Source organism: Fusarium oxysporum, chromosome IV (assembly GCF_013085055.1).
Source record: "Fusarium oxysporum Fo47 chromosome IV, complete sequence".
NCBI classification, from domain to species: domain Eukaryota; kingdom Fungi; phylum Ascomycota; class Sordariomycetes; order Hypocreales; family Nectriaceae; genus Fusarium; species Fusarium oxysporum.
The window spans coordinates 2,592,526-2,603,901 of NC_072843.1; the positions used below are offsets into that span (position 1 = coordinate 2,592,526).

General features: G+C 50.0%; 4 protein-coding genes across 4 annotated transcripts; 3 read left to right on the forward strand and 1 right to left on the reverse strand.

Annotated features, from left to right (window-relative positions):
* The first annotated feature begins 122 nt into the window (after nucleotides 1-122).
* FOBCDRAFT_221126 (CDC45 family) lies at nucleotides 123-3,155 on the forward strand. Its single transcript, XM_031178929.3, has 3 exons — nucleotides 123-1,005; nucleotides 1,057-2,126; nucleotides 2,177-3,155. Exons 1-3 carry the CDS (start codon nucleotides 238-240, stop codon nucleotides 2,898-2,900), a joined length of 2,562 nt encoding a protein of 853 aa, XP_031044816.2. The 5' UTR covers nucleotides 123-237; the 3' UTR covers nucleotides 2,901-3,155.
* A 1,685-nt stretch (nucleotides 3,156-4,840) lies between these two features.
* FOBCDRAFT_239046 (uncharacterized protein) lies at nucleotides 4,841-5,833 on the forward strand (the record flags this gene model as incomplete). Its single annotated transcript, XM_031178927.2, has 4 exons — nucleotides 4,841-4,851; nucleotides 5,081-5,166; nucleotides 5,262-5,557; nucleotides 5,654-5,833. 4 exons carry the CDS (start codon nucleotides 4,841-4,843, stop codon nucleotides 5,831-5,833), a joined length of 573 nt encoding a protein of 190 aa, XP_031044814.1.
* Nucleotides 5,834-6,552: 719 nt separating this feature from the next.
* Nucleotides 6,553-7,769, forward strand: FOBCDRAFT_221132 (uncharacterized protein). The gene is made up of 3 exons (XM_031178926.3): nucleotides 6,553-6,713; nucleotides 6,765-6,926; nucleotides 6,981-7,769. The coding sequence occupies exons 1-3, from the start codon at nucleotides 6,653-6,655 to the stop codon at nucleotides 7,691-7,693; spliced, it is 936 nt and encodes a 311-aa protein (XP_031044813.2). The 5' UTR covers nucleotides 6,553-6,652; the 3' UTR covers nucleotides 7,694-7,769.
* Nucleotides 7,770-10,881, reverse strand: FOBCDRAFT_221135 (aconitase family-domain-containing protein). Its single transcript, XM_031178923.3, has 4 exons — nucleotides 10,480-10,881; nucleotides 10,388-10,419; nucleotides 10,248-10,322; nucleotides 7,770-10,172 (listed from the first exon to the last, which is right to left on the reverse strand). Exons 1-4 carry the CDS (start codon nucleotides 10,577-10,579, stop codon nucleotides 8,046-8,048), a joined length of 2,334 nt encoding a protein of 777 aa, XP_031044810.1. The 5' UTR covers nucleotides 10,580-10,881; the 3' UTR covers nucleotides 7,770-8,045.
* Between the last annotated feature and the right edge of the window lie 495 nt (nucleotides 10,882-11,376).

Genomic DNA, 11,376 nt, shown 5'->3' on the forward strand with positions numbered 1-11,376 from the left:
TTCATTTCTCATTCCGATAATTGATCACCCATTTATTTTATTTTAAAGGCTCTCATTGTATCATTGTTTATTTCCCTTCTCGACTTTTCCTCGTCTACTCTGCGCGATCGTCGCGTCCCGATCCCCCCCCCCCCTTGATGATACGAGACCGATTACCGTTATACAACTCTCACTCACCCTCATGAAACTTGTGGCATATAGACTTAGCGATCGAACCGCTTCCTTACTATTGTTGACATGTATCTCCCGCGGCAATTGATCTCTAAACTCTACGTCCACCTTCAGCAAACAAGACACCCGCTCTCCCCACCTGTACTTATTCTCGTCGCTCTCGAACCCGATGCTCTTTGTGCTTGCAGGATCCTAACCCGGCTACTGAAACATGACTATATTCCCCACAAAATACAGCCTGTTGCTGGTTATACAGATCTTGAGAAGGCTGGCCGAGAATTGGTCGTGCCCATGATGGAGTCTCGGGGAGGTAGTGGTGGTGTCGTTGTATGCCTTGGTGTTGGGGGTATGGTTGATCTGGGGCCACTCCTTGGCCTTGAGCCTGAAGGTGACGATCAGCCTTACAGTGGTGTCGAGGTCTGGGTTATGGACGCTCATCGACCGTGGAACCTTGGAAACGTTTTTGGCGGGTTTCCCCTCGACCCCGAAACGGAGGTCTCATCGTCTTATCAGTCGAGATGCCCTACTGGTGTCAATGGTGGTATGATTGAATCAGCATTTAAACCTGGTAAGGGTGGTATTATTGTCTTTGATGACGGCGATATTGTCGACGATATGCAAACTGAGCGCAATGCGTATCTCGAATTGATGGAGATGCCCGAAATCGACGACGATGGTGAGGACTTGGGAGACACCGACGATGAGGATGACGACGAAAATCCAAACGATATCATTCCAGAGCCTGTTCGTGCAGGTCAGAAGCGAAAAAGCTGGTCAGATGCAGAGGACGAAAGCGACGATGATAGGCCCCACCAACGGCGAAGGAGTAACTCAGTATGACGGCTTGAACTACTTATAATTGGACTTACTGACATTTCTGTACAGTCTAGCTCTATCGCTGAATCACCTCGGCGCCCACAGCAAAGAGGGCTCATATCAATGCGACAGCCTGATCTTGGTCTGTCAAGCGATGCTATCGAGCCTCCCTCTGGAGCACAGTTACTTGCAGGGCCGTCACTTCGCGCACAAAAGAGACAGCTCCTGCGGTTACGACAAAAGCACGAGGCCATTCTCCACCAATATTACAAAGTTGGATCTTCTTTCTCGGAACCGTTATCATCGATGATGTATTCGCTTGCTTCTGATCTTGGCAGAGCAGACAATGACCTCCTATGGTTATCTATAGTTGGAGTCACATCTATGGAACTCTATGGCCGCTCATCGGCAGGCATTGCTGCGCCTGTCAGACAGAGCGACAAGAGTCGCCCAACAGGTTGGTTGGGCGCTCGAGGTGCTAGAATACGCCAAGAATTTCGCGATGAAGTCAGGCGATTGAACCCCCCAGAACTTGCGAATGGACGTGTTGCTGCAGAAAATGCAGGCGTGATTCCTACGACAGCAAGGAACCCTGAAGATACGGGAATTCGGCTGTCCCCTGAGCCCAGATTCTTGCTAATCAGACACTGGAGCCTCTACGACAGTATGCTGCACTCGCCATATCTCTTTTCTCGCCTCAAGACTTGGAGCGAAGCAGGAATCAAGCGACTTCACAAGTTACTTGCAAAGATGGGGGTCAGCCTGGCACAGTGCAAGCAGAGCTATACTCACATGGACATGATGCTGAAACGTGAGTTAAGGGCAAAGCTATTGAAATACGGCTCACTTTACAACCTTGACGAGATGGTACCGTCCGTCGATACGGATGGTAAAGACCGTGCTGGCGCGAAGGATGGGTGGGGGTTTGTCCGAAGTTGGGGATGGCGAGCAACGCTGAGTGCCCAGGATGTGGGAGTCGTTATTGGTGCGCTGCTAGAAGTTGGAAAACATGTTCAGAATCCAGACCCCGCCGTAATAGCAAGTCAAGCTGGTCGAGACGCGGAAGAGGAGGCCGAGTTTGCAGCTCAGGGCGAAGAATGGATTGAGCGGTTCTGGGAGGCATATGACGCGCTTGAAAAGTAAGTTCAATCCGTTGAAGACCTATTCTCCTCGCTGACTTCGACAATAGTATCGACGCGCTGAAGGCCGGTCTTCCTACTGCTCAGTTCCTCCACCGTGCCATCTACCGGACAGGAACATCTCTTATCAACAAAAAGCAAATCAAGCATCTTCGTGCATTCCGCATGTGTGTGGTCAAGGAGGGCCCTGACGTTTCATTGTTCACCCATCCGGCAGCGCTGACCAAATTATCACTCTGGATAGGCGAAGCCCTTGCTGAACAAGAGAGGGAAACGCATGGCAAGCTATCACATGGTGGTCGCGGTACACCCCTTGTCGTCGCAAGCCTGAACGAGAAAAGAGGTGTATATGTCGTCGTGGGCACTGGCGGCGGTGGCGGTCCAGATACCACACTGCTTGACAGAGAAGCCGCCAAGAAACGGAAAGCCGAGAGAGAAGAAAAGCTCAAGAAGAAAGAAGAGTCACGTCTAGCGAAGCAGAAGATACGAGAGGATAAGCGTGCAGCCCGACGAGACGTGGGTGATGATGACGACGAACTGGAAACGGAATCAGAGGACTCGGATAGCTCAGACTCTGACGCGTCGGATGACGAGGATGTCGAGCATGAGAAAGGCTACGGCCTCAACAAGTTTGGCATCGCGTTTCAAGAGGTAGTGGCAGAAACCAACACGCGGGTTCGAATTGACAGTTTTGAGCATTGCGTGGTAGAGGTGAAGAAGGAGGATCTTGGTGGTTTTCTTGAGAGCTTGAGCATGAAGGTTGTTGTTGGCTGAAGAACAGAATAGTACGGCCTAGTTTGGTGGTTGCTAAGTATCTAATGATTGTATACGTGGGAGTCGTCCTGGTAGATGCAAGCGGACGGGGTGATTAAAGTAGTTTTTGAATTGGATATCTTCCAAGATGGCAGAGGGATAGGAGTCAGGAGGCATCATGATTTGGGACAGGGAGCATGCATGGGTGGAACTATGGTTACGATACCTCTAAGCAAGACTTCTCTTGGGAGTAAATTGAGCACTTAGCACTTGAAATATGTTTTCACTCTACAATTGGATCTTGTGACAGAGATGATCCAATGATGTTAGTTGATATGTGAGGCCTCTTGGGGCATCACTCGCAGGGGCTGTATGTCATCCTGAGCTTTTCCTTGGAAGCTAGCTAAGTGAGGTGAAGCAGCGTTTATTTAGTCGAGGTGGGCGCAGCAAAAGCTTATTGACGATAGAGTGGTTTGGTGCCGACTTGGCGCAGATTCTTTCCCCTGTGAGTTGTGACACATGAGCGCTAATTGTATATTGTGGAATTACAACTGTTTGTTCATAGTCCGTTTTGCATGTGTGTAATCGGGGATGCCTGGGTATCAATTAGTCCGTAGCTAAAGATAGACCATCTTTTTCATGTGTCACGAGCCCTTTCAGATATCCGAGCATACCACTGGTCCAGTCGTTCTGGAACCAAGACAGACATATTAGTCTGGGTGACTTGATCGGAGGCTTGTATCCTCGGACTCGGTCGGGGTCAAAAATCGAACTCAATCACGGCAAAAGAATCCATGCAGATCAGAATGATAACCCAGAACAGGCTAGATATGACAGCACAGCCACAATCCTGTGCTGGGTTATTGGTTGCACGCGTGGATAACCTGGTCGCCACGCTTCGAAAAATCGAAAAAGACACAGCCTCTTTGATGGTTCTGGTAGATCGTTGCTGGGACTACATATGATGGCTCAAAGAGGCAGCTGGTCTTGTAGACAAGGTCCCTTGAGGACCGGTATCAGCGTCAGTATTGTGATACTGTGGTCGCTCAGTCTATTGCACAGGCAAAGCAGGGTGTTCTGGAGATCTCGGATCCTCGTATTCACGGACTGTTTCGGATTCGTCATTAGAAGCGAAAGAAAAACCAGATTTCCAATGGGTCGAGACTGCATTCAGAGCGCGCTTTCGCTTACCAATTGCATTGATGGCATCACGGACCCGACCACTTGGAGTACAGCGGGGTTCTGGTACCCAGAAACCCCGCCCCCACTAACTCGTCCCCTAACTACCAGTGCCTAATACTGCACTGAGACCCCTATGATGCCCTGAAGGGTGTGCTGGGAGGCGACTTTATTCCAGCGGAGTTGTTGCCATGTTGGATCGCCTTTAACCCCGTCGGACTGGACTGCCTCCCGCCTCACCCTCACCATATTCCTCCCTTCCTTGCCTTGCTTGCTTGGCCTAACACCTTGCATCAGTATCTAGCGGCCTCCACTTCTTACCTACGACGCAGGTAGTTATTCCATCTCCATCTCCATCTCTCTTCTCTTATTGCTCTGCTTGAACCGACTTTTACCTGAGCCACTACTTCTCTTGTGTCCCTTCACGACTGCGACTCGTTTCTCCTCGCCTATTACTGTCGCACGACCCTGAGAGCTTAATAGCTTTCCCCTCACTGAGCGCTTCGCTTCTCTCCAGCCCCAACGTAACCTACTTATTCCACCCGCAATTCTCCCGCTATCGACATCGACATCGATATCATCATCTACCACGTTTCTTACCGATAAACGATTCTTAGAAGAAGCCGTCCTTATCCTCATCCTCACTACGACGCCTTGGTTCGAGAGCTCCTCATTTCCTTCGAGTTAAAAGATAGCCCCAGACGTCCAAGTCTTTGATCGACCGTTGCGCAATTCGCGCTCTCTATACCCCCCGCTGATAACATCGTAAAGTCCGAGGCGTCATGGGTAAATCGTAAGTTTATCTCCAACATATTCCTGCTGTTTTGGGCGGTCGCTTTACCGTATTATTCGCCCTGTCGTCTCCGTGTCTCGGTGTCTTTTGCGTCACTTGGCGCCAGGAATCACATCGAGTCGCAAGCGCATTTGTCAACCTCGGATCCCCGCGGAAGCTAGGGACGGACGTCATTATACTTAGGGATCGACCACATCACAACGATACTAACCTCGCTGTGCCTATGCAGACAGTCAAAGCTTTCCCAAGATCAGCTCGTCGAGTTGCAGAAGTCGACTCATTTCGACAAGAAGGAGCTTCAGCAATGGTACAAGGGTAAGTCTCTGACACTGACGCGGACTCTCACTCGATATATATCAGGAGTCTGCACCGCTTCATAAGATTGGAATTGCGTCTAACATCAGAGCTAGGTTTCCTCAAGGACTGCCCCTCGGGTACACTCACCAAGGAGGAGTTCCAGAAAATCTACAGACAATTCTTTCCCTTCGGAGATCCGAGCTCGTTCGCCGATTATGTATTCAACGTCTTCGATAGCGACAAGTCCGGCACCATTGATTTTAAAGAATTCATCTGCGCGCTAAGTGTTACTAGCCGAGGCAAGATGGAGGACAAGCTGGATTGGGCCTTCCAGCTGTACGATATTGATGGCGATGGCAAGATTAGCTATGACGAGATGCTCAAGATTGTCGAAGCTATCTACAAGATGGTGAGTACCGACTTAGCGCCCAGCCTTGTAGCGTCATGTTCCCATAGGACTCTGGGAATGCGAGTTGAAGGATGAACCCCTACTAAACATCAATAGGTCGGTTCTATGGTTAAACTACCCGAAGACGAAGATACCCCCGAAAAACGAGTGAGGAAGATCTTCCGCATGATGGACAAGGACGAGAATGGAAGTTTAGATATGGAGGAGTTCAAGGAGGGTAGCAAACGGGACGAGACTATCGTCTCAGCGCTATCTCTTTACGACGGTTTGGTGTAGGGGTAACGAGATCCCACCAACAACGACATGAACGGAATACGAGCCAGGAACAAAGGGAAGGAAATGAAATCAAAGACAAACACCTACAAGTGAAAAGAAGGATCCATGGGTGCCATACTGGCCAGGAGTGTGAGGAGCTTTTATGTTTTTGCTTTCACTGTTTGTCTCTGACCCAAGCGCACGGCCTCTTGCTTTACAAGGACGCGACTCGAGGGATCTTTGACTGCGGAATAAATCGCCTTGCTGTTTTTATACCAGGCTCTGTATTTTCATTGATTGTGAATGTTTTGTTTGCGTTTATGAGAGTGCTTTGAGATTTGACTGCTTAGACGCCATGGCGACCACAAGCTCTTTCTTTCCATGGTTTTATACGGTCTCATGCTTAGATTTTGAGTATTGGTTAGTTTATCATGCTTGGGCCCAGACGTTGTCTGGGATGTGAGAGCTCGATTTCTGTTGTGAGCTTCCGGTATATTGATATATTTCGTCTCTGACGAATCGATTGCAGCTTAACATGGGGTAGTCATGACTGTTTGTCTTTCCGGGTAGCTTAATTACTTCATATCATGCCATAGAATTCAGGGGCATGTCTAGGTGATTCTTTTTCCAGTTCCTGATATGTGTACTTACCTACCTTATATTTGATATAAAGCGGGATCCACTTATACTAAACTCTCCCGTACTCGGCTGCATCAATCGCTTTCACACTATCTCGGTATCTCCATATTAGACCAACCCTTTTCAACGAAATGCTCTATTTAGCACTTAGCACAACGCAAAATTCCTACCACGCTTTATCAGAATAAATAATATCTCACGATGGACTTTGTAAATAGTCTCTTGGCAAATCTTGAGCCAGAAGTCGAAGACGCAGAAGAAGGTCAGCTTACAAGATGCTTCCACTCATGCAGGCCTCACTAAAAATGCATAGAAACTTTCATGCTGTATTCACAGCCTATCCCTTCCATGAATCTTGGCTTCGTCGACTCCCGTGCTGCTTCCGTCGATGTTTCTGTTGCTGATCGGGACTACACTATTCATCAATCTCCTACTGTTCTGTCATCGTCACGCGCAGGTGGAACAACAGGAGCTGGTAGATTTTTCCCTCTCATACTCACTCAAGAGGAAAGGCTGACTTGAGATACAGTCTTATGGAAGATAGCTCCCAGCTTCGCCTCGTGGCTCTCTTCCCCGTCAAATCCCATTCTCGCCAATACCATCCATTCAAACGCCTCCATACTTGAACTCGGCTGTGGCATTTCCCCCCTGAGTGCCCTAGCCCTTGGTCCACGCGTAGCACGCTATGTCCTCACCGATCAGTCCTACGTGCAGCGTCTCGTTCAGCGCAATCTTGACGAGAACTTCTCTTCTGCGTTTAGCTCGGGGACGTCTACACCGACGAGTGGTCGGGGCAAGAAGAAACGAAGTGGCCATGGACATGGGCATGGTGCAGCACAGCCGAACATTCGCTTCACAACGCTTGATTGGGAGACGGATGAGGTAACCCCGTCTCTTACCGGTTCTGATGAAGCTCGTAGCTTTGACGCCGTTGTCGCCTGTGACTGTGTTTATAACTATGCTTTGGTAGACCCCTTCGTTCAGGCGTGTGCGGACGCATGCCGTTTAAGACTCTCTGATGATGAGGCCTTTGCTGATGATGAAGAAAGACGGCCGTGTGTCTGTGTCATTGGGCAACAACTTCGAAGTGACGAAGTATTCGAGTCTTGGTTAAAGGCATTTTCAACTTCATTTCATGTCTGGAGAGCTTCTGATAGTGTACTGCCCGCAGAACTGCGACCTTCGGCCGGTTTCGTGGTGCACGTCGGTATCCTTCGCGATGAGATCAAAAAGGGGGACTAATATTGCTTTCTTGACCTCGTAGCACACTCTAATCAGATAGCACGAGTGTTCCAAATCATCATTTTTTGAAGGAACCGGTTTTTACATCGTATAAAAGAGCTTTCGTCTCATTCCGTTGCTATTAATTGTGATCGTTTTGATTCATAAATCTTCTCAGGAGTTACGAGTTGACATATACTCCAAATCTTTTGTGCTTTTGCATTCAGTGCGAGCAAAGCCAGCAATCCTTTTTGTCCATCAACCCAAGCAAATATTTGAAACCACAAAAGCCAGATGCTAATCATCATATGCCAGAAACCCAGATCCCTTCGCCGTTAAATCATTTCTTCATTCCCTCATCGCTTGGTTCGAATCACCACTCGAGGGGCTCCTTCTTCTCCTCGCCCCGATTTGTTTTGGGAACAGGCACGGCCTTAGCGGCAAGCTTGCCGCCCTGTCCGGGACGCTTCAGGTAACCTGTGCCGTCGAGCCATGGGGTGTTTTGTGTCATGCGTCGCTCGAACTCGGCAATCTTGTCCTCCTGCTGCATGGTCAGGCCAATGTCGTCGAGACCATTGACTAGGCAGTGTTTGCGGAACTCCTCAACGTCGAATGAGCAGATGGTCTCTCCGTCAGCGTTCTTGATTAGCTGATTGGGCAGATCAATCTCAATGTCGCGGTTGGCACGAGCCTCAGCGGCGATGGCTTCGAGGTTGTCCTTGTCCTCGATCCTGATGGGGAGCATGCCGTTCTTGAAAGTGTTGTTGAAGAAGATATCAGCGAAGGAGGGAGCGATGATGCACTTGATGCCAAAGTCCAGAAGGGCCCAAGGGGCGTGCTCTCGAGAACTGCCGCATCCAAAGTTGGGTCCAGTGACAACCAGAGTCTTGGCCTGTCGGAAAGGCTCTTGGTTCAGGACGAAGTCGGGGTTCTCAGACCCATCCTCCTTGTATCGAAGCTCGTAAAATAGTGCGGTACCAAGACCTGTTCGCTTGATTGTCTTGAGGAACTGCTTGGGAATGATGGCGTCGGTGTCAACATTGGATCGGTCCAGAGGAGCCGCAGTGCCCTTCCAGATAGTAAACTTAGGCAGACCAGAAGCAGCACCTCCAGCGCTGGCCAGAGTGTTGGTGTGAGGCTGAGAGTCCTGAGGCTGATCTCCGATCATCTCTCGCTCCTCAGAGTCATCCCTGGTTCGCTCGTCCACATGGGGCTCCTCCGCAGGGAGCTCACGGGGCTTAAAGGCAGATTGATGGGTGTAGTGTGATAGCTTGCGAACATCGGCAAGCTTACCAACAATAGCTGCAGCAGCTGCCATGACAGGAGACATGAGGTGCGTTCGACTAAGAGCACCCTGCCGGCCCTCGAAGTTTCGGTTGGATGTACTGGCACATCGTTCCTTGGGGGCCAGAATGTCAGGGTTCATGCCCAGACACATACTACATCCAGCTTCTCTCCACTCAAAACCAGCATCAACAAAGATCTGGTCAAGGCCCTCCTCCTCAGCCTGTGCCTTCACAAGACCGGAGCCAGGAACAACCATGGCGCGCCTGATGTTATCGGCAACCTTTCGCCCCTTTACAACGTTGGCAGCGGCCCTCAGATCCTCAATTCGGGCGTTGGTGCACGATCCAATAAACACCTTATCGACAGGAATGTCCTCCATTGGTGTTCCAGCCGTCAAGCCCATGTACTCCAGCATGCGGCGGCCAGCAGCCTTCTTGCTCTCACTGCTAAAGGTCTCAGGGTCAGGGACACATCCGGTGATGGGAACGACATCCTCAGGGCTGGTTCCCCAAGTAATGGTGGGAATGATGTCCTTGGCGTCAATAAAGACATCAATATCGTATTTGGCGCCAGGATCAGACTGGAGAGACTTCCAGTAGGCAACAGCCTGGTTCCAGGTCTCGGAGCCATACTTGGGGGCCAGGGGGCGTCCCTTGAGATATTCAAAGGTGATCTCATCAGGGGCAACCATACCAGCGCGGGCACCACCCTCGATGGACATGTTGCAGATGGACATGCGAGCCTCCATGCTCAGGTTACGGATAACAGACCCGCAAAACTCAATGACGGCGCCGGTACCTCCGGCAGTTCCGATCCTGCCGATGGCGTGGAGGACGACGTCCTTGGAACTGACGCCAGGGGCCAGCTCGCCATCAATCTGTATCCTCATGTTCTTGCTGCGCTTGGTAATGAGGCACTGAGTGGCCAAGACATGCTCAACCTCGCTGGTACCGATACCAAAGGCAAGGGCACCGAAGGCGCCATGTGTTGAGGTATGGCTGTCACCGCACACGACGGTGGTTCCGGGGAGAGTGAAGCCCTGCTCGGGGCCAATGATGTGGACAATACCTTGTCGTTTGTCGCCCAGGCCGAAATATGTGACACCAAACTTTTTGACATTCTCCTCCAGAGTGACACACTGTGTTCGCGAATCGTCCTCCTCGATGAATGAAGCAATGTCCTTCAGGGCTTTGCGGGATGTGGTGGGGACATTCTGCAGGGTCCAGGGTTAGTAAATGCTCTGTTGACCACCATTTACAGTAGTTTTCATTTGTTTGGCAATGCATACGTGATCAGTGGTTGCGAGAGTGCAATCAGGTCTTCGGACTTTGCGGCCTGCATTTTCGAGACCCTCGAAGGCTTGCTGTTGGTAATTGGTTAGCGGATGTTCGGAACATGACGTCGATGCTTTGGGGAAGTTAAACTTACTGGTGATGTCACCTCGTGGACCAAGTGCCGGTCTTTTGGTCAACTTCATCAGTTCACTGCCCATAAGCAGAGTTAAACACACAGAAACGTACCGATGTAGAGAAGAATTGTGCCATCGAGCTTTTCGTCGACGATATGTGCTGAGAACACCTTATCGTAGAGGGTCTGGGGGTTACCCACGGGAGCAGGCATTTTGATGTTTATGACCACCCTGAGTTGATGACTTTGAAATAGTACTGAAGACACGGAGTGAGTTATGACTCTCGTGAACAGGAGATATCACGAATGCGGGGTGAGAAGGTACGGAGTTGGTTATAGAAGAAGAAGGTAGAGTTGATGGAGTTGTGAAGGTGAAGAGAGGAAGCTATAACACTCCGCTTTAAACAGGGGAACAGAGGAAATGATGCAGCTGAAGAAAGAAGAAGTCAGGAATTGGACTGGAATTACCTAGAAAACAGGCGTCTCCTTCTGGGGTTTATCAACAAAATTTCATCTGAGCGCCCCTCTCCTGCCCAATTCCACGAGCTTCATAGAATTGGTACGAAGGCGCCGATGATCGGAGGGGTCCGTTTGCGGCCGTCAGCAATTGGAGCTCACCAAGAGGCCAGAAGCCCCAGGACGGGCGCCAGCGCGGGGTAGACCCACAGCTGCCTCCTGCACTGATTGCTAAATAATTGGTTGCTATTGGTTGCTCGTTGATCGCTGCTTTTTCAACCTCCGATGTCAAAAGTCCAAGACCTCCGATTGCCATTCAGTTTTGGTCCCTTTCCAAACTCCACGGCTCTACCCTGGTCTAAATTACGACATCAATTGACTTGCCTCACTCAATGCCGAGTTTTAGACATTTGAAAATTAGCTAATAGCACCAGATTTCGGTTGGCTCTTACACAGTGTTACCTGAACATGAGCCTTATGAGTACGGAAAGCCAACACAACTTGAGACACTGGAGAATCAATACAAAGTGGACAGGACAATCAATTTCAGAATT